The 21,615-nt window shown below is 43.8% G+C and overlaps 2 protein-coding genes and 1 long non-coding RNA gene across 3 annotated transcripts; 1 reads left to right on the top strand and 2 right to left on the bottom strand.

The window, feature by feature from the left end:
* Window positions 1–508: 508 nt before the first annotated feature.
* Window positions 509–2,153, top strand: LOC123163935 (uncharacterized). Its single transcript, XR_006482102.1, has 2 exons — window positions 509–1,600; window positions 1,920–2,153. It is a non-coding gene; the product is annotated as an uncharacterized lncRNA (long non-coding RNA).
* An 851-nt stretch (window positions 2,154–3,004) lies between these two features.
* On the bottom strand, window positions 3,005–6,584 carry LOC101290631 (superoxide dismutase [Fe] 2, chloroplastic). Its single transcript, XM_044581342.1, has 8 exons — window positions 6,260–6,584; window positions 5,975–6,163; window positions 5,654–5,825; window positions 5,487–5,560; window positions 5,374–5,400; window positions 5,276–5,299; window positions 5,001–5,177; window positions 3,005–3,062 (listed from the first exon to the last, which is right to left on the bottom strand). Exons 1-7 carry the CDS (start codon window positions 6,428–6,430, stop codon window positions 5,052–5,054), a joined length of 783 nt encoding a protein of 260 aa, XP_044437277.1. The 5' UTR covers window positions 6,431–6,584; the 3' UTR covers window positions 3,005–3,062; window positions 5,001–5,051.
* Window positions 6,585–7,470: 886 nt separating this feature from the next.
* On the bottom strand, window positions 7,471–10,251 carry LOC123168447 (protein arginine N-methyltransferase PRMT10). The gene is made up of 8 exons (XM_044586333.1): window positions 9,979–10,251; window positions 9,678–9,870; window positions 9,338–9,443; window positions 8,907–9,096; window positions 8,343–8,528; window positions 8,183–8,266; window positions 7,885–8,067; window positions 7,471–7,738 (listed from the first exon to the last, which is right to left on the bottom strand). Exons 1-7 carry the CDS (start codon window positions 10,177–10,179, stop codon window positions 7,891–7,893), a joined length of 1,137 nt encoding a protein of 378 aa, XP_044442268.1. The 5' UTR covers window positions 10,180–10,251; the 3' UTR covers window positions 7,471–7,738; window positions 7,885–7,890.
* Window positions 10,252–21,615: the final 11,364 nt, after the last annotated feature.

The following is a 21,615-nucleotide window of genomic DNA, read 5'->3' as shown; positions in this document are numbered from 1 at the left end:
TTGGGCATCGACAAATGTTGGACGTCTTATTTTGGACCCTTTCTGGTCAAATATAGCAGTGTAGTGAATCAATTCAATGGGAATCACACTAGGTAGCTGACATATTTGAAACCTTAGGGTCGAAGGAAACTAATGAGGTCTGTCTTTTGTCTTCATTAGGATACTTCCTCTCTAATTTATGTTAGAAGATACATTCGGATGTGAATGTACACTTGGCAGCTGGGATTTGACAAGTGTTGGACCTCCCCTGACATATAAATACACTACACCCATCCGAATGCAATATGCAATAATAACCTTACTTACATACACACAAGAACTAGACAAGGTAGAAGAGATCTAAAACTAGCCGGAGAGAGGATAGGAGCCCAGCCGGCCGGCGGCGAGATGTATAACAACCCTCCGCCGCCGCAAGGCATGTCCTACTACGAGCACGCGCAGAAGCGGCACGAGGAGAAGGGCTGCCTCTATGCATGGTAAGATATGATCTGCAGCCATCGTATATATGGAACCTTTTTCTGAAGCATGATGTGATGCTTGCACTAAGAACAGATATGCAGATAGTGAGGCCGTAGTAGCTAACTTTGCAAGCTAATTAATAATTAGTGGCGACCGAGGCAAATTGGTCTTCTTCCTTCCCACCATACATACACCCATCATGGTCATGGGCCCGTGACCTCATAGTCCTCATCGATAGGTGGTGGATTTATTCCAGCCCATCACAACTGACCACTCCTTTTCGAAAAAATCACAACTGACCACTCACCTAGACTAGCTAGGAATCCTCTCTTCATTCAAAAAGAAAGTCAGGATTCACAATCAAACCACCGAGAGAGGCACAAGAGACTCCGGTCCGGGTCCGGGTTGGCGCAAAATGGAGAAAACAAGGACAGACCATGTTGAACCCTTTCTTTATTTTCATATATACTTCCTCCGTTCCTAAATATTTGTCTTTTTAGAGGTTTCAAATGGTGACTACATGCGGAACAAAATGAGTGAATCTACACTCTAAAATATGTCTATATACATCCGTATGTGGTGACCATTTGAAATCTCTAGAAAGACAAATATTTAGGAACGGAGGGAGTACTACAAAAACCGATATTTAACTTCCCCGACTCATGTAGTAGCAACTAAACTGGTCCATTTGGGAGTTCTGAGAGATTTTTGTCTATGATTTCTAGAGGTCGACTAGCACCAAGCCGTGTGTTCCACACCTACAAAAGACAAACTTGTCGATGACAAACAGCAACCACCATGGCCGATGTGTGGGCCCATCGAGCTGTGTTAGTACAAAACAGTGTTGCCACTTGTGCTTAGGTGGCTGTGGTGAGTAAAAAAAACTGTGGCACAGGTGCGGCTAGCTGCCTTCCCGGCCTATAAAACCCCACCCACTCCTTCCCGTTCCAATCCTACATCTTCCCAAAGCCACAGGAGAGGAGAGCAGAGCAGAGCACAACCCTTGGACACCTCTTCTTCTTCTTCCATAGTAACCCAACCCACCCTTTGCGAAGATGTATAACGCTCCGTCGGGGCAGGAGATGTCCTACACGGAGCACGTGCAGAAGCGCCACGAGGAGAAGGGCTGCATCTACGCATGGTGAGACACACACACACACACACACTCACAGTTTGTTCATCCACTCGCTCACTCCCCCTCTCTCTGGGTTTTGCTCTGCTGGTCCTGTCAATTGAGAAATCTCTCGGCCGTGTGCATCTGTCGATGCAGAGACCGAGAGAGAGATTAACTTTTCTGCCATCTGAAAAATCCTCGGAGAAACCATAGAGGCAGGCCAGGAATATCTTGGAACTGATTCCCCTAGTACTAGCTCCTGTTAATTCATTTTGTTTTGATCGTTGTTCACTTTGTAGATTTGTTTTTCTGTGTCTGGCTGATTGGATTTTATTCGGGTCTGCAGCGTGTTCACAGCGCTGTGCTGCTTCTGCTGCTACGAGACATGCGAGTGCTGCCTCGACTGCCTCTGCTGCTGCTGCAACTAAACCGGACATGGCCGCCATGGACGGAGGCCGCAAGGCGCAGAGGAGATCCACCGGCCTCCGCCGCCTTTCATAATAAGCATATGTGTCTAGTGTCTTAGCTCGATGAGAACTGTATCACAACTTTGCTATAATACTATCTGTCCTTGTAATCATCCATCATGGTTTGTGTTGTTGCTGCTGCTCTACCATTTTAATTTAATTAGCATCAGATTATGGTTCTCACCAAATCACCGGCCGCGTCTTTTTCCTATTTGTTTTCCTTTCGTCCCTGAAATTATCTAAAGACTGAAATAAACATGTGCAACCTACTAATGATTCCCCATACTGTTGTGGACGATATATGTTGGTTGAGCAGATTAACCTGCCATACCAACCAGTAGCTTAGGTAGACGGTCCAGCAAACTGCACGCTGGTTTTCTTTTTGCAAACCGTCAACACAGTACAACTTTTTCATAATATTTTTGCATTGGTTCAACCGTCAATAAGATACGAGCATCGAGAGGATCTGTAAAGTTTTAAAAAGTCAGTCATCCGTGGCTCCTCAGGGACCATTCGATATGCTCCGAAGAATCGGGCGGAGAAAAAAGAGGATAATATGCCCAGGCAACTATTGATGAAAAAGAAGAATATGTTTGAGCAAGGCAAACATTCATGGGGGCATGTGCCTCGGTCCACAATGGCTGAATTCTGTTACAACAAATGATGAAGCTATGCCTACGATCGTGGAAAACCAGGGGCTGTTCTAACAGCACTATGGGATATTGTTCTGAAGACATAAAGTTCCGTGGCTTTAAGCACAAGCTAGATCGATAGCGCGTACTCTGAAGTCAAGTCCCCTTGCTCTGAAGCGTCCATGCCTGCTTTTACTGCATAATAACTTGAAATGTGAGGTCACTTCCCCATAGCGACGGACGAGGACAACGACGAAACCCCAGCTGTCTTATCTTCGGGCAGAGCTTCCTTGTTCACCGTGCATCGCGTGACGTGGTTACATCACGCTACCCCCCGCAAACTCTCCGTCTCATCCAGTAGGATGTGGTTCAGGATTTTCCTTGGCATCCCTGACAAATGAACGAAAAAGAAGGGATCAAGATATTTTTGAAGGCCTGGACATTTTGGCTATCGCTACGGAAGGAAGACGAGCAGACCACTTGGCGTGTTTAAAACAATCGTGGGCCTTGGGGATTGCGATGGATATATAATGGGGTGCAAGAACATTGCATCAAATAGCTCAGTGCAGGACATGGAAAGCCTGAAAGCAATAGGTCTAGTGGATTCTTCAATGATATGATCTATCTTTTGTTTTCAGAATGTAGCATAGTGTGATGTTTAATTATTTTGTTGTCAGAATATAGCATAGTGTGATCCTTATGATGTGTAATTATGGCTGAAAGACTCAGAATGTGGCAGGTTCAGAGTCCTTGTTACAGGGAACCTTGCATAAAACATCCATCTTACTTCGTATAACCTCCCGTATTACTTTAAAAAAGAAAAGGGAACCTCAACGTGAGTTCTTACTACTGCGTGGAAGATTAACCAAGTTCAGAGGCAAAACTTAAGGCCCGGCACAAAAATTATCTTTTTCTACATGTTCAACTTGCTAATACTGACAAAAGGCACTTGTGCCTACCAATTTAAGAAGTTACGAAGTAGTGGACACAGATAATTTTTAAGAAGATATGAAACCCCACCTCCACGCTGGAACCTGCCTGCTTTGCTTCGCAGCAAACGGCCTGAATCCTCTGTTACTGGGGCTTATGTGCTGTGTAAAAGGTGGTTTGCGGTTCGCTTATGTGATTGGTGGGAAACAGTGTTGGAGAGTAGTTTCCCCTTTGAGTTCTAAGTTGATATTATTTTGAGCTTTTGTAAGACCTTTATGTTTCGGACCTGGTTTGTCAGGCTTCTTTCTATGAAATGGAACCAGGGAGCTCTCCCTGTTTATCTAAAATAAATATTATATCACTAGTAACCTTCAACGATATATATCCATATTGGTGGTGCTAGTTTTCATCAGAATGAAATAAGGTGATTTGGCAAAACGTCTCTTCTCCGACCATTAACTGTGAAATTTAACCAAACTCCCTCCAGTCAGCCACCTAAGCAACTGCACAAACCCAAAAAGAAAAGAAATGAAACAACACAATCCAACTGCTACATATACCCCTGGGCATTAATAATACTAACCAGATTTCACTACATCTTTCTGCTCTGGCCTCCAAGCTGCATGCTTCCTACTACTACCTCAGCCAAAGAAACAGCGTCGAGTCAATTCTACCTTGATATTTCCAGCTGCACATGTCTAAGTCTGAAACCCAATATTCGATTGCCTTACACGCTAGCTTTTCAAGAGAAGCTTTATTGTTACTTGTGCAGAAAGTAGAAACATTACATGATATATCAACATCCCTTGTATCAATGCAGCAGAATTTCTGGCACTGCTATGCTACTAGTTAACTTCTTCTTCTTCTTCTAAGCCTTTTGTCCCAAACAAGTTGGGGTAGCCTAGATATGAAACCCTTTCACGAGGACTTCCCAGGAGGTCACCCATCCTAGTACTACTCTCGCCCAAATGGGTTTCATACCCAAAGGACTGGCTAGTTTTTACGTTGGCTCGCCAAACCTATCACAACCCTCCTCCTTTACCCGGGCTTGGGACCGGCTATGCCTAAAAGACATAGGCGGAGTTCTATGCTACTACTTAACTCATAGCTAGAAAAAGAGACATAATAGGGCACCGATACTTTGAACCCTGCTTTATTATTTATATTATATACCACCTCGCACGCAGGGAATCGAATGGTATATTACTTGATTAAGCTGCAAATATGGCAGGTATAATGCTACTACTTACTCTACCACATAGCTAGAAAAAGAAACATAATAGGGAACTGATGCCTTAAACCCTGGATTGATTATTTATATACCACCTCGTGCTCAGGGCATCAAACGGCATAATTAAGCTGCACATATGCCATGTATGATGCTGCAAAATGAATTACCTCATGAGATCGACATATTCAGAGACAACTCCAGGTCATATCCGTATCATCTCATGCCACTGGGATAGTTGGTTCACCAAGGTTAACAAAAGCCTCCGCGCGCATCATGCGTACAGTGACAGTATGCCAAGACACAAGGTGATCCAGAAAGTTTGACACATATGTTCGCCTGTCATCCTACATCATTAAAAAGCACCAGAGCGGTTTTCAGGTATATTAGTACTTAACTTTTAAAGTTTTGATAGCAAGCAGAAAAATGGGATCTAGTAGGGTACCTTGTAATCTAAGTAGTAAGCATGCTGAAAGGGATAAAGAGAAATGTCAGTACATGGCGCATGGTGGGATCTAAACAGAGGTTCTTCAATTCCCTTACCTCCCACAAGTCTAGGCTGATGATTGGCTGAAAGAGAAGAAGACACGGAATGTCATTGCAAAGATTAAAACTGGAAATTGGTTGAGCAAACATAAAGGGTTGAGCAAACATACAATATCCCCAAAAGCAAGTGGGTTGATAGCATTTCGGGTGTGAACCACCTCGAGCTTCCTCTCGCTTCTCTTCACTGAAATACGCAAAACATTCAGCTGTTAACCAGACTTTCAGACAGATATTGCCTGTCTGTACTAGAAAGAAATGGTAGTAAAGGGATACTTACAGACAAGCCAAACCCAACCAGACCCCAACAACGACAACGCCGAGCGCATGAACTCCTCCCTGAAATTAAAAAAGGAGCCGAAATCCTTCTCGATCTGCTGCAGCACGCCCGCCTCGGGCGAGCCGCCGCCTTCCGGCTGCATCGATTCCCAGAAGAAGTGATGGTTCCAGACCTACACATCACAATATAACATACAGGTTCAGAATTGCAGCAACCAAATACAGTACAGCAGCATCCCCTCTGTTTCAGCTATCTGTCTGCGACAGTCAATCAAGCTGAAAGCTACTACCAGGAAGGTGAAATATGAGTGTGCGGCATCACCTCGGCCGCGTCGTTGTACTCGGGCAGCGGGTTGCCGTTGTTGTAGGCCTCCTTGATGAGGTCCTCGAGGGTGTGGCCGTAGAGCGGGCTGATGGCGAGCTGCCTGTTGAGCCCGTCCACGTACTCCTGCTGGTGCTTGCCCCAGTGCAGCTCCACCGCCCGCCTGCTCATGTACGGCTCCAGGGCGTCCTGCAACCAGCCACGCGAAGCTTAAGGTCAAGGCGGCATCTTCTTTAATGGCGCGGCGGCGCGCGGATCCGGGCGAGATAAGATGGCCGTGCTTACGGTTTTGTACGGCGGAGTGGTGAGGCCGTAGTAGGACACGACCTTGGAGAGCCTCCGGGACGGACGGCGGCGCCGGGCACCGAGGAGGGAGGGCGGCGGCGCGGGGGAGCTGTGTGGGTGGGTGAGCGGGCGATGAGGGGCGGCCGGGAGGCCGCGCACTGGGAGGAGCATGGGGGCGGTGGCGCCGGCGAGGAGAGGAGACGAGCTCCGGCGCTGGGGAGGGAGAGGGAGAGGCTGTGGCTGCCGGCTTGGCTGGTCCGAACCTTATCGTTTTCACAGTGCCTGCCTAGCTGCTACTGACTGAGCTGGGTATGAGCAAGTGAACTGACAAATGCGCTCAGAATGGTGATGCCATCACTTGGGGAGTTTTCAAAAACTGTCAACAAAATTCAAACCAAATCTTGTTCGGGATTGCTTATCTCAGTCGATTAAGACTTAACCAAGTCTCAGTCGTTGGATCTTACATGAAGATCCGTGCAAAAAGAATTATTTTATGTTTTCTTTCTTTTTTCTTATATATGTTCTATCACATGATAGACTTGGTTAAATCTCAATCGACTGAGATCTAGCCACACCTAATCTCTTTTTTAGGGAAATTCAAACCAAACATTTTTAGGGAGATTCAAATCAACCTTTTTTATGGAAATTCAAACCAATCTAGTTCTAGTCAAAATGGAACTAGATTGCCGACCAGCTAAAACAAACTGCAAAAACAGTTCAGTCTATCTTTCCCTTTAAAATGTAGTGAGCACAAACACATCAGTTGAACGAAAGTTACATCACAGGCATTGGAAGGAAAACCAACAAAATTACTGATACAGCAAGCAAAATCTCTGACAAAAATACAAAATGCACTCACAATGGTAATGCTATCACTTCGGAATTTTCAAAACTTAAATGTCAAAAGGCAAAGATTAAAAAAAAACTTTCAGAACATCAGATAAAATTGCCAAGCAGTTTTCATCTGTTTTAGTTTATCTCTAAACACCTTAGTTTGCTGTCAGTGCAAAGAGTTCATCCAGAAATACCTCAACTTCTGTCGATGTGAATTACTATCAAAAGTCAAAGCAATCTAGGTATAGTCAGATGGATCTCACTGAATAACAGCTCAGATTGGTTGCATCTTCGCTTTAAAATTCAGTGAACCCAAGTTGAACTAAGTGACAGGCATCGAAAACCAACTTCTAATCTAGAGGCAACAGCTCGAATCATTCAACCAATCAAATGACAATAATAAATTACCGATACAACAAACAAAATCTCTGGCACTTGATCATGCCTCATGGTATCACTGTTACACACCCCGCATAGTATGTATTACACAAAGGTTGGCCATTATGCCATACTATGAAAAACAAACACACCGGGGACCAATGTTTCTCTGAACTGTGGGCAAGGTTTTTGATACGGCACAGCACGACACATGATAGCACACAATGCCCTGACATCCCATCAACCGAGTCAGATCCAGTCAGTGATCTGTTAAAACAGAAAAAAAAAGATTAGGTTAAATCCTGGTGTTGAACCATTAACCAAAGTGCTTCATCCCAAATGTATTGTGCACCTTCACGCTAAAAACTGAATGGGTATAATTCAAAAGCGTATTGCAGTTCTGTGAACCAGACCTTGCTCTACTCTAAGAAAATCTTGGTTGCGACTGCTGGTAGCTTCCTTCCAGATGCCTCGTGCAGTTCATAGGTGATATCCATATCCATAAGCCGGTGATTCTCTTTCGAGCGAACCATCGAGAAAGAAACATTGATACTGTCCCCTTCATTTACTCTCGGAGCTGGAGTCATCAAGAATACCTTGGAGAAGAAACAAATGGCTGTCAGACAGACTGCCAGGCAACTTGATATAATTGCCGTTAGAAAATTCAGCAACAACAGAAAAGGATACTGATATATATTCTAGAAAACCAACCTGCTGACCCCAGTGTGTCCCACCATTCTCATCTGGGGCTGTATTCAATTCAACTTCCTCAACTGCAGGGTTTTGCTTGCTACCCTGTAAGTGGAAAATAGTGAGTGTCTTCCATTGAGTAAAACATGAGAGATCTGTGAAATAATTCAGCTAGACATACTCTAAAGTGAACATCAAACCACCCAGCCAATGCAGCTAGCCTTGTTCTATCCTGGTTGATTGGCAATGTAACTTGTGCTCTAACTTCTCGAATCTCTTCAACGGTTGCTGTCAAGCAATCCATCTCCTTGACGACAGCAGGTTGCCCAATAAGTTGGTTCGGATGAAGATTGTTCCAAATTGAAGACTGCAGAAGAATACAAAGAATGGTTATGGAAGTGAGAAATGTCTTGTAAAAAGAACTGAGGGTCCTTACTTGAAGTATGTAGTGATTAATTGTGAAATACGGTATATTACAGGCCTATTAGGTGCAAGTCATTTATAAGCTTCAAAAAAAAAACTAAACTTTACATCCCAAGACTGGAGTTATTTGAGAAACAAAGAACTACACAAACATTTGGCATGGCCTTGTCCTTTTTGATGAATATAAATTCGTAGGAGCTACTTCAAAAAATATCATTATACTAAGACTTATGTTTGTATAGATGAATCACATTTTTTCAGACCAAAAGCATGCCAATCCAACAAAAAGACAAAAATATGATGCCTTTGTGCTAAGAGATACCTTGAGATAGAACTTCTCGTGTTCTGCACGATATGCCTTTGTCAAGGCATTCATGTTGACCCCATAATAAGCCTGGGTGTCCTCAACAAAATGATTCCAGTCATTCATAGCAATCTCAAAATCTTCCATCTTTTTGTCACCCAAACCACTTCTTATTGGTGCTAACCACATCCGAGCATGACTAGGATACCTGCAACAGATTGATCCCGCATTAGGTACATCTGTGTTTTATTTGTGCAAACAACAAAATCAGAAGGGTGTTGATTGTCATCTTTCAGACAAAAAAAATTTAAGATCATGTGTTTGTTAATTTAACTTGATTTACAGATTATTTGATCAGGCTGCATATAACAATCATAGTTCTGGTAAGAAAATTCAATACCAATACAAGTTCGCAAACTTAGAATTCAAGAATGCTTCTCTTTACTTACATTACACCACCTGGATTCAACCAGCGGTCACGTGCGCATATGACGGAATCAAACATGGACTCTCTCAAGAGATAGTAGCCCATCCACTCAGAGATAATGACATCAACTGCAGTTCCAAAAACACACACACAACAAACTGATCAATACTCAATATACATCATATCTTTCATATTCTGATAAGACTAAAAAAATCCCCTTTCAAGATGAAAGACTTGGCCTTTTTGTTGTCAACAATATTGCTGGGATATCACTCCACCAGCCAACGCCGGTACTTCCAAATGTTACCATCGATTCAGGGACGAACAAATGTAAGATGGAGTCAAGAAACGAAAAGACTCGCCTTTCTCCGGCAGCACAATGTCCTCCATGGTGCCCTGTATGACCTCAACGATGTCGGCGACCCCGTTGGCGCGGACGAGTTCGCGGGCGTGCTCCGCCACGTTGGTGGCCTCGACGGCGTACACCTTCCTGGCGCCGGCCTGAGCGCTCCAGATGGCGAGGATGCCGCTCCCGGTGCCGACATCAAGAACCACCTGACAGATCCGCCGAATCAGTCGAACCGGGGCCCCAAATTACAGCAAACCTCGGACCTCCGGCGATTCGCGGGGACGGGGGAGCGGGGAGGGGCCGTTTGTTCTCACCTTGCCGCGGAAGTGGTGGGGGTTGCGGAAGACGGCGGAGTGGTAGGCGTCCATGCGGACGCGGTCGCAGAGCATCTCCTTCTGGTGGTAGAGGTAGGCGTAGGTGCAGAAGTAGTTGGCGAAGTCGACCTCCTTGTCGACGGGGGGCGCGCCCCCGGCGGCCGAGGAGGCGGCGGCGGCGCCGTTGGGGGGAGACGCCATGGGGAGGGGTGTGGGGTGGGGGCGGGAGGGGAGGAAAGACGGGAGGGGTTTTCGTGCGGTTTGGGAGGATGGCTGCTCGTTTCTAGGGTTTATGGGGTAGGGATTTTTAAAGGACTGCTGCCATGGGTCTCAGCCGTTGGATTGTGCTTTAATATTCGTGCCCGGGGCTGATGGGCCTTTTTTCTTGCATCTGTCGTGGAAGGGACTGTGGTCCATGAACCTTAACAGAAGTTTTGAGGGTTTCATTGATGTGTGTATGTCTATCAGATGTATGTTGAGATTCGCGCGCCCCGACAATTAGGGTTTCTCGCCTCCTGCCGACAATGCCGCAGGTCTGCCTCCTTAGACCATGGAGGCGCGGTGGTTCTCGGCCCTTGCCGAGGGAGAGCTCCTGCTCCATTTTTTTGTGTCCTTTCGTGTTCGTTTAGGGTTTCTGTTCTGTTCAGGAAAGTCAGATGGTGACGGCTCCCGGAAGATGGAATAAGATTCCCCCGCTTAGCCTCCGTCTTGACGGTGCGTCTAGTGTCGTCGGAGGGTGTGTGGAGGTGTGTCTCCAGGATTCCGCCATTTTCGATCGGCGTTTGTCTTTGTTGAATCTACTTGGACCCGGTCTTCATCCGTCTGTGTTCATGTGTCTACATGTTGATACTTTCGATTTACACGCCTATTCAATGGTAACAGTTGTCGTCCTGGTGTGTTGGTTCTATGAGGCCTTAACACGACAATTTCACGACTGTTGACTACAACAAGGTTTGTCCGGCTTTGGTAAGGGAATGGCGATGATGGTTGTGCACCTTTGGCTCTTTCCAGTGCTTGTAGTCATCGCTAGATGGTCTACCGAGTTGGATGTAATTTTTATTACTTCTAATGTTCTTTGTACTTCCACGACTATTGATAAATAGATTGAAAGGTTTCCCGCCAGAAAAAGAATTGTGTGGGTGGTATGCATCCAACTAGATCAGAATTACGCACTCATCTCTCACATATCTCTATTATTAAAGAGAATTTGTATGTCGTCACTTGGTACCCCTCCCATACACCTCGAGCTTTTTCCTTGGTCGATTCCCAATTCCCACCAAACTTTTTTTTACAAACAAATACCTCACCCCACCCACTGGTTTTTGGCCCTAATGATTAAATTTGCCCGCTACATCACCTCTCCTTTTGTCCTTTATTATGATGCACTAATGTGCAGTCCCAGCAGTTCCACCTCCATTCAAAATCTATATCTATACTTTTTTACCTAATAATAAAGCGGCTATTGCTTCTGCCGATGCGTCATCGAAATTGCCTCCGAAGTTGTTGTAAATTACCCACAATGTCATCAATAAGTGAAGTAAACGATTCATTTTTTTTTCAAAGTCGTCTCGTCGGGTTCGGCTCTTATAAGATGATACCCTTACATATATCAGAAGGACACACATACTGTAGCGGCTAGAGCGCACCCGGGTTTGATCCTAGGAACTACCATTTTTTCCTCTACTTTTCTCTCTTAACAGCGAGCGTGCCTCCTCCACCCCACACACGTTCATGGGCCAGGCGACGCCCCCTTTTTTTCTTTTCTTATTCTCGTTTCTGTTTTTCCTTCTTCAAATTAATTCGAGATTTTCAAAAGTTCTGAATTTTGAATTTTATTTGATAAATAATAAAATATTCATGAATTCAAAAAATGTTTGGAAAATCATAAAATGTCCAGTATTGTAAAACTGTTCGCATTGTTTTTAAGAAATCATAAAATTTTCATGCAACCAAAAGATGTTTGGAAAATCATAAAATGTCCAGTATTTAAAAAAAATGTTTGCATATTATAAAAAATCACGATTTTGAAAAATGTTCGCAAAAAAATACCCGCGATTTTAGAAAAAATGATCATGTATTCAACACATATTCGGAAATTAAAAAAAATGGAAATTTTAGAAAATGTTCACAAAATTCAAACAGGTCGGCAAATGACAAAACTAACCTGTTTACATCGAGGTTTTTTTTTTGGATATGTAAAGGTTGTTTTATGATTTTATGTAGTACATGTGAGTCGCATAAAAAAAGGTTTGCATATTCTGTACAGCGTTGAGCCCAACAAAATTGAGACAACTTTCTATGAATTAGTTTTTGCAAGCTATATGAAATGACTAAATATCTAAATTGCCTCCATACACATCTATGTTTATTCTGGTACTATAGTTTTACTGGTCAGGGTAAACACCGTAACTCTAGGTCAAGGTGAGACACATCATTCATTAGTCTAGCTCAGGCAGGGTCCGTCAATGTAGTTTGCTCAGCCAAAAGTGGCTATTGCTTCTAGCAGTATGTCATCGAAATTGCCCTCGAAGTTGCTGTAAATTACCCACAATGCCATCAATAAGTGAAGAAAATGATTCATTTTTTCAAAGTCGTCGGGTTCGGCTCTTATAAGATGATACCCTCACATACATTAGGACACACACCTACCATAGTGGCAAGAGCCGCTGTCTTCCACTTGGGGGACCAGGGTTCGATCCCAGGTACTACCCCCTTTTCCTCTACTTTTCTCGCTTAACAGCGAGCATGCCTCCTCCACCCCGCACGTGTTCATGTGTCGGGCCATGACACCCCCTTTTTTTCTTTTCTTATTTCCGTTTCTGTTTTTCCTTCTTCAAATTAATTCGTGATTTTCAAAAGTTCTGAATTTTGAATTTTATTTAAAAATAATTAAATTTTCATGAATTCCAAAAATTTTGGAAAATCATAAAATGTCCAGTATTTTTAAAATTGTTTGCATTGTTTATAAGAAATCATAAAATTTTCAAGAAATCAAAAACTGTTTGGAAAATCATAAATGTCCAGTATTTAAAAAAAATGTTAGCATATTATAAAAAAATCATGATTTTTAAAAACTGTTCGCAAAAACATACTCATTATTTCAGAAAAAATGATCATGTATTCAAGACATATTGAAAAATTTGAAAAAATGTTCACAAAAATTCAAACAAATATGTAAATAATGAACAAAACTAACCTGCTTACATAGAGGTTTTTTGGGATATGTAGAGGTTGTTTTATGATTTCATTTAGTACATGCGAGTCATGTAAAAAAAAGGTTTCCATGTTCTGTACAGTGTTGAGCCCAAAACAATTCACACAACTTCCTACAAATTAGTTTTTGTAAGCTATATGAAAATGACTAAATATCTAATTTGCCTCCATACACATCTATGTTTGTTCTGGTATCATAGTTTTACTGATTAGGGTAAAGAGTGTGACCATCACATTTGCCTCCATACACATCAAGGCGAGACACATCATTCATTAGTCTCGCTTAGGCAGGGTCCATTAATGCAGTTTGCTCAGTCATTTTTTTTTTGTTGTAACGCCTTAGGAAATGAAGTCATGATGAGACCATCACATTTTTAGCTTTTGATGACTTCTTAGAAGTTTCTTATCTCATCATGACATGATTTAGACATAGTTTCTGAAATCACATTTTTAAAGTCCTGATCTCATCCTGACATATTCAATCTTAATTTTCTCTACCACACATGCATAATACGATTGTTTTTCTTCCGTTGCAATGCATGTGCATATTTGCTAGTTTGCTAGTAATAATAAAGGGGTTATTGCTTCTGGCGGTACGTCATGAAAATTGCCCCAAAATTTACAAAATATTACCCACCGATGCCACATATAAATAATAATAAGACGTTTCACACAGGGGAATCCCCGCCCGGCCCATGTTGTTCGGACCTCCTATACTGCTCTCTGCGCATTGGGAGAAGATGCAGTGCGCCCGTTTGGGTCCGCCCATGTCCGGTCGGCCTGTTTATTAAATTAAAATGTTTAATAAATCATAAAATGTTTGTGGATTATTTTTTTTGCTTAATTAAAATGTTCGAAATTTTGGAAAAAAATATTCATGATTTTTAAAATGTTTGTGTACTAAAAAATATTAATGAAATTGATCAATATTTCTTCAATTCAAAAAATGTTCACGAAGGGAAAAATATCATAAAAATTCAAAAACTGTTCATGACTTATAAAATAGTTTATTCATTCATAAAATGTTCACCGATTCAAAAAATGAACATGCATTTCAAAAAATGCTCATTAAATAATTTTTTTAAATCAAGACAATGTTTGTGAGTTTCAAAAATTGTTCCACCAATTTCCAACAAAAGGTTCGTCCATTCTAGAAATGTTCGCCGATTCAAGAAAATTGTTTATAAAAATGTTCAATTTTTTATTTTTTTTAAATAGTATAAAATGTTCATGAATACAAAAAATGTTCGTGATTTTAGAAAACATTCGAAAATTTGTAAAAGTGTTCGTGAATTTGAAAAATGCTCACGATTTGAAATATGTGCACGAGTTTTAAAAAAAGTACATGATTTCAAAAATTGTTCATGATTTCAAAAAATCAAAACGTCATTAACTAGGAAGAGGGAAATTCAAGTAGGTAGGAAATAATGACATACCATGTGATAATGAGTACCATCATTGCCGCTAGAGAATCACTATCCTTTGCTCAAAGATCTATGATGATGTTCACCCTGAAAAACAATTAGTCATCTGAAAGTGTCTGCATGATAGTCGGATGGAACCAAAGTAATAGACTGTGCTAAAGACTTTCGTAGGGCACATAACAAATCTTTTGCGGCATATTTAGTCTCCTAGAGATGCCTCGGTATTATATTTTCCATTCTAAATTCGAAGTTAGTTTCTCCTATAGATTTTAGATGGGATGTCCTGGACATTTTCAGTCTCCTAAACAAGTAATAGTGCATTTTGGAATCTTTTGTGACTACTGGATGATGTCTTCTGTACATAAATTAGTCACCGTGTTCACTTGAGTTGAATGTACTAATCTTGACTTCGTAGATTAACATCAATATTGTCACAAACTTCATGTCTGGGGCATACCAATAAATGATGCTTTGTCAGACTGATGAGTGATATTTTTGCACTCATTCCATCATTGTTTAAACCGGATAATCCCAAAATATCTGAGAGAATCACTTTGATATTGTCACTAATGAATAATGAATGCGAGAAACTGCGAAATTCTTTGTTTAGTGTGTTTCCATGGGAAATGGACCCAAAGATGGAAGAAAACCATCATATACAAGGAAACACCAAGTGTGGGAACCAAGCCAATTCAAATGGAGGCGCCACATAGGCAACAAAGCAAAAGAGAGCGCTCGGTAAGAGCACGCCTTCTCGTACCGCATGCCAGGAGATCCAAGACGTCCAACGGAACACACTTTATAAAGGGGGCAGGCCTAATTCACGAAGGAGGTGCCGGAAAACATCGCAAAGAGCGAGAACACCCCCAAAAGCCATTCACAAACCCTAGCTGCCGCCATTTCCCATCTCATCACCATAGTCATCACCTCCATTACCACTGTAGTCACCCTCTCTCGAGTTGGACATACTTGTATACTTGTAATCGCTGCATCGCAATTGGAAAATATTGTAAGACTATTCATCAATCAATCATTCATCTTTATGCCGTCTTCAACGTTTTCTTCTTGCGATCCGACCGTGATGTGTGTGTAATTCACTAACGCGGTGTATTGAGGGCAAGGCTTTGCAATCCTATGTATTTGTGCATGGGATCGTTGGACGACTTTGCTTGATTGACGTTATTTGTATGTGTGGTTCACAACTTAGTTTTCATTTGTCTTCTTCTCGTTCTAAGGCCCCGCAGGTATCTGGGATCCCGTATATCGATTAGTAGGTAACAAGTGAGGACACATGGAACACTATTCTGAAAACCAATGACATAAGTGATTAGTACGGCAAAGCAATTCCTTCCTCGGGGATAAATGAGGTGTAGTCATTAAACGCATCAGGCTCTTGTCTGAAGAAATCCTTAATAACTGAGGTAACCCAATGCGACGGTAAGGACTAGCGGTTGGACAACTGACTCTCGATGCAAGCCGTGGTCGGCCATGACATACTTTGGACACATCCTGCACTTCATCGCGTTGTGAGCACATCGTAACGGGTGGTTATCAGAACAATGTTGTAGATCAAGACGAGATCACACGCATAAGTATACGGTTGTGACTGTAAGTCCTCATATTCATGCCTATTTCCATATTATTGTTTACACCTAAAAGGTTGTTTAAAAGGTCCAGGGAACTGGAACAACTGTCGAGCACAATAACTTGTTTGAATCTTTTTCATAGAACACATCCTCTCATAGGTTCAATACCAGGGTCACTCCTTGGGAAAAAGACCAGAGACTTTCTACAATCCAAAACAGTCATAACGGGCCATCACGGACCAAGTAAAAAACCTACTGAATTAAGCATCCACACCTCCAGACATTTTGTTCGCATGCAAGAAGTCTCCCAGGAACACATTCTATTCCTAGCAGTCGTATAATGTACTAACATTTTCGCTGTTTATATCACTAAAGCTACTTGGGCATGGTCTCTAAAGCAAATTACCTGTCGTCCGTTTTTCCAGTATAATAAAAAATAAAGATAATCAGGGAAATTTGAAAATTTATAAGGGACAATCTGCATGGAGCGTGATCGAGGTCGGCACTCATCTTTGCTGGTAATGCTCATGGCGCCACTGATGTTAGTTGTTCCTGGCGAGAAGGAGGTCGCGAGGCGCGAGGCAGGTTAGAGCGAGAGCGGCAGGTCGCGTCGGAGGAGAAGGTGCGGGAGGGATGGCGAGCGGGGTGAGATCCCTACGCGCCATCGGAGCTTTTCTCGCTGGAGGTGCTGCCCCGAGGACCGAGGTGATGAACGAGTGCCCATGATGATCCTCATCCTCGATCAGGCACTCCCGAGATGACGGTTGAATGGGCGGGAGGTGGCGTCGGGGAGCATGCGAGAAGGCACGGTTGCTTCCCGCCGCAGCTTGGGAACATAGTATGAGAATTGCAACTTGCAACTACCCCTCTATATGTGGGAGTTAGGGTGTTTTGTGGTGATCATCGATAAGAGGGGATGGGAAAGGGATATGCTGGAGCACGTTTCATTGGGTCCAAGTCCAACTCTCCTTATATGGGCAGTTTTTTCTGGGGATGGGAGAGATGCTCTCACACACGATACAAAACCTAGCGTGAAGCCTTCAACCAGTTACGTGCACCCAGCGGGCAATGTTCAGTGTTCCATGACTAAAGAAGAGACAAGCTACCAAGAGCAACCAATAATAGCAACCACATTTTTTAAGAAAACTGTCTAAAACGTTGGCTTTTCTATCCGAAGAAGAGAAGAAACCCCGCCGCGGCATGTGGATTATTACTTCCAAAAATCACTAGCTCCTTGTTGGTGTATGTCGGTTACCACATGTACGCCACTTCATTGCAGTTTGTCCGGTTTGCGTACTCCCGCTTTTCTGTTACCAATTGAAAAAAGGTTGTGACTACGTCCACTTTGATTGTTACCAATCACGCCTTTAGAAAAGCACCATTAGAGCCATCCAACCTTGAGGCATTAATGGATGCAAGGGAGAAGATCGCCTCTGTAATATCAATTTCGTCCAAAGGCTCATCTATAGCAGGAAACGAAAGAAGCAAGGGACCGGCAGGTCTTTGCTTATTATGTTGAATAATTAGGCATTTTCCCGTTTAGTTTAATCCAGAAAAATAGTGGATAAAACAAATATATTGGTGAAACTAGAAACTAGCAACAATTCGTTGAGACTAGTCATGCAATCAAAATCATAAGCAAAATGCATCATATCCATGTCAATCGCTACTAGCAACAAACCAAATGCTAGCCCTAACAGTGAGGATAAGATGGCATACGACGCAGTAGTAGAAGGTGCGGATGTCCCGATCGTCATGTCGCTGAAGAGGTCGTTGATGTCGGGGAAGAAGTCGTCGTCGGGGAACTCGTCGTTGGGGAACTCGTCGTCGGTGATGTCGCCGTTCGCAACCACGATGAACGAGCACTAGTAGAAAACAGGGCTTTCGTTCGAGCCTAGCCAGCCCATTAGTCCCGGTTCTGCACGAACCGGGACCCATGGGGGGCATTAGTCCCGGTTCGTGAGCCCGGGGGCCGGCCGGGATCTCGTGGGCATTGGTCCTGGTTCGTGTGGACCCATTTGTCCCGGTTCTAGGCACGAACCGGGACCAATGGGCCTCACTCCTGGCCCACAGCCATTGGTCCCGGTTCGTGGCTCGAACCGGGACAAATGAGTTGCCTATATATACCCCATCGCCGCAGCAGAGCACTCCACAGTGCTCTGTTTTTTGCTGGCCGGCGAGGGGGAGGGCATTGGGTGCTCTAGCTCACCTCCTATGCACATGAGGTGTTCGATGAAATGCCCGAGCCACACTAGTTAAGCTTTCTCCTCTCGAAGCTCGACCTCCGAGCTCCATTTTCCCCGAGATTTGTCTAGGTTTATATTAGCGGTCCGTCACGCCCCGTCCCCGTCTTCACCGCCGTCGATCGCCCGCGCCGATCTCGTCGCCGGCACCACCGTGGTGAGCCTCTTGTTCTTATCTTCTTTCTGAAAGAAAAAATTCTTACTTTACATAGATACTTGTCTAATTTTCTTACTTTTGACACACATAATTATATATAATGCACGCAGATGAACCGACAATGGATGTACGGTGACAGACACACCTTCGAGTACATTAAGGGCGTGCATGATTTTCTCGAAGTGGCTGAGGCAAACAAGCAGAATGGTTTTATGTGTTGTCCATGCCCTAAATGTGGGAATACGAAGTCTTACTCTGACCGGAAAATCCTTCACACCCACCTGCTTTACAAGGGTTTCATGCCACACTATAATGTTTGGACGAGGCACGGAGAAATAGGGGTTATGATGGAAGACGGCGAAGAAGAAGAGGACGATGACAACTATGTGCCCTCTGAATACGGCGATGCTGCAACGGGGGAAGCTGCTGAAGATCAAGAGGAACCAGACGATGTGCCCGATGATGATGATCTCCGCCGGGTCATTGTCGATGCAAGGACGCAATGCGAAAGTCAAAAGGAGAAGCTGAAGTTCGATCGCATGTTAGAGGATCACAAAAAAGGGTTGTACCCCAATTGCGAAGATGGCAACACAAAGCTCGGTACTGTACTGGAATTGCTGCAGTGGAAGGCAGAGAATGCTGTGCCTGACAAAGGATTTGAGAAGCTACTGAAAATATTGAAGAAGAAGCTTCCAAAGGATAACGAATTGTCCGACAGTACGTACGCAGCAAAGAAGGTCGTATGCCCTCTAGGATTGGAGGTGCAGAAGATACATGCATGCCCTAATGACTGCATCCTCTACCGCGGTGCGTACAAGGATTTGAACGCATGCCCGGTATGCGGTGTATTGCGGTATAAGATTAGATGAGATGACCCTGGTGATGTTGACGGCGAGCCCCGCAGGAAGAGGGTTCCTGCAAAGGTGATGTGGTATGCTCCTATAATACCACGGTTGAAACGACTGTTCAGAAACAAAGAGCATGCCAAGTTGATGCGATGGCACAGTGAGGACCGTAAGAAAGACGGGAAGTTGAGAGCACCCGCTGACGGGTCGCAGTGGAGAAAAATTGAGAGAAAGTACTGGGCTGAGTTTGCAGGTGACCCAAGGAACGTATGGTTTGCTTTAAGCGCGGATGGCATTAATCCTTTCGGGGAGCAGAGCACCAATCACAGCACATGGCCCGTGACTCTATGTATGTATAACCTTCCTCCTTGGATGTGCATGAAGCGGATGTTCATTATGATGCCAGTTCTCATCCATGGCCCTAAGCAACCCGGCAATGATATTGATGTGTACCTAAGGCCATTAGTTGAAGAACTTTTACAGTCGTGGAATGGAAACGGTGTACGTGCGTGGGATGAGCACAGACAGGAGGAATTTAACCTGCACGTGTTGCTGTTTGTAACCATCAACGATTGGCCCGCTCTCAGTAACCTTTTAGGACAGACAAATAAGGGATACCACGCATGCACACACTGTTTAGCTGACACAGAAAGTATATACCTGGACAAATGCAGGAAGAATGTGTACCTGGGCCATCGTCGATTTCTTCCAACCAACCATCAATGTCGAAAGAATGGCAAGCATTTCAAAGGCGAGGCAGATCACCGGAAGAAGACCGCCATGCGTACCGGTGATCACGTACTTGCTATGGTCAATGATTTACACGTAATCTTTGGAAAGGGTCCCGGCGGACTAGCTGTTCCGAATGACGCTGAGGGACGCGCACCCATGTGGAAGAAGAAATCTATATTTTGGGACCTACCCTATTGGAAAGACCTAGAGGTCCGCTCTTCGATCGACGTGATGCACGTGACGAAGAACCTTTGCGTGAACCTGCTAGGCTTCTTGGGCGTGTATGGGAAGACAAAAGATACAGCTGAGGCACGGGAGGACCTGCAATGTTTGCACGAAAAAGACGGCATGCCTCCAAAGCAGTATGAAGGTCCTGCCAGCTATGCTCTTACCAAAGAAGAGAAGGAAATCTTCTTTGAATGCGTGCTTAGTATGAAGGTCCCGACTAGCTTCTCGTCGAATATAAAGGGAATAATAAATATGCCAGAGAAAAAGTTCCAGAACCTAAAGTCTCATGACTGCCACGTGATTATGATGCAACTGCTTCCGGTTGCATTGAGGGGGCTTCTACCGGAAAACGTCCGATTAGCCATTGTGAAGCTATGTGCATTCCTCAATGCAATCTCTCAGAAGGCGGTCGATCCAGAAATCATACCAAGGCTAAGGAGTGATGTGGCGCAATGTCTTGTCAGTTTCGAGCTGGTGTTCCCACCATCCTTCTTCAATATCATGACGCACGTCCTAGTTCATCTAGTTGACGAGATTGTCATTCTGGGCCCCGTATTTCTACACAATATGTACCCCTTTGAGAGGTTCATGGGAGTCCTAAAGAAATATGTCCGTAACCGCGCTAGGCCAGAAGGAAGCATCTCCATGGGCCATCAAACAGAGGATGTCATTGGGTTTTGTGTTGACTTCATTCCTGGCCTTAAGAAGATAGGTCTCCCTAAATCGCGGTATGAGGGGAGGCTGACTGGAAAAGGCACGCTTGGAGGGGACTCAATAATATGCAGGGACGCGCATTCTTGGTCTCAAGCACATACACAGTTCTACAGAACTCTACCTTGGTGACCCCGTATGTCGATGAACACAAGAACAGTCTGCGCTCCAAACACCCGGAGCAGTGCGATGACTGGATTACATGTGAACACATCAGGACTTTCAGCAGTTGGTTGGAAACACGTCTCAGAGGTGACAACACTGTTTGTGATGAGCTGTACTCGTTGTCCAGGGGACCATCTTCGACTGTATTGACTTACAAAGGATACGAGATAAATGGGGATACATTTTACACGATCGCCCAAGATTAAAAGAGCACTAACCAAAACAGCGGTGTCCGCTTTGATGCAGCAACGACCAAGAGGGGAAATGACACATATTATGGTTACATAGTGGACATATGGGAAAACTTGACTACAGACATGATTTTAAGGTCCC

Source organism: Triticum aestivum, chromosome 7D (assembly GCF_018294505.1).
Source record: "Triticum aestivum cultivar Chinese Spring chromosome 7D, IWGSC CS RefSeq v2.1, whole genome shotgun sequence".
NCBI classification, from domain to species: Eukaryota; Viridiplantae; Streptophyta; class Magnoliopsida; order Poales; family Poaceae; genus Triticum; species Triticum aestivum.
The sequence above is the reverse complement of the archived record's forward strand: the minus strand, read 5'-3'. Positions and strand labels throughout refer to the sequence as shown.

Excerpts from the sequence above, each read along its gene's own strand:
- LOC101290631 (XM_044581342.1), bottom strand. The coding sequence starts at position 6,430 with ATGCTCCTCCCAGTGCGCGGCCTCCCGGCCGCCCCTCATCGCCCGCTC. Across the intron at positions 5,561-5,653 it reads TGGTTGGGTTTGGCTTGTCT|TGAAGAGAAGCGAGAGGAAG; the intron begins GTAAGTATCCCT and ends TGCGTATTTCAG. Across the intron at positions 5,178-5,275 it reads CTTACTACTTAGATTACAAG|GATGACAGGCGAACATATGT; the intron begins GTACCCTACTAG and ends TTAATGATGTAG.
- LOC123168447 (XM_044586333.1), bottom strand. The coding sequence starts at position 10,179 with ATGGCGTCTCCCCCCAACGGCGCCGCCGCCGCCTCCTCGGCCGCCGGG. Across the intron at positions 8,267-8,342 it reads GGTTTGATGTTCACTTTAGA|GGTAGCAAGCAAAACCCTGC; the intron begins GTATGTCTAGCT and ends TTCCACTTACAG. Across the intron at positions 8,068-8,182 it reads GGACACACTGGGGTCAGCAG|GTATTCTTGATGACTCCAGC; the intron begins GTTGGTTTTCTA and ends TTCTTCTCCAAG.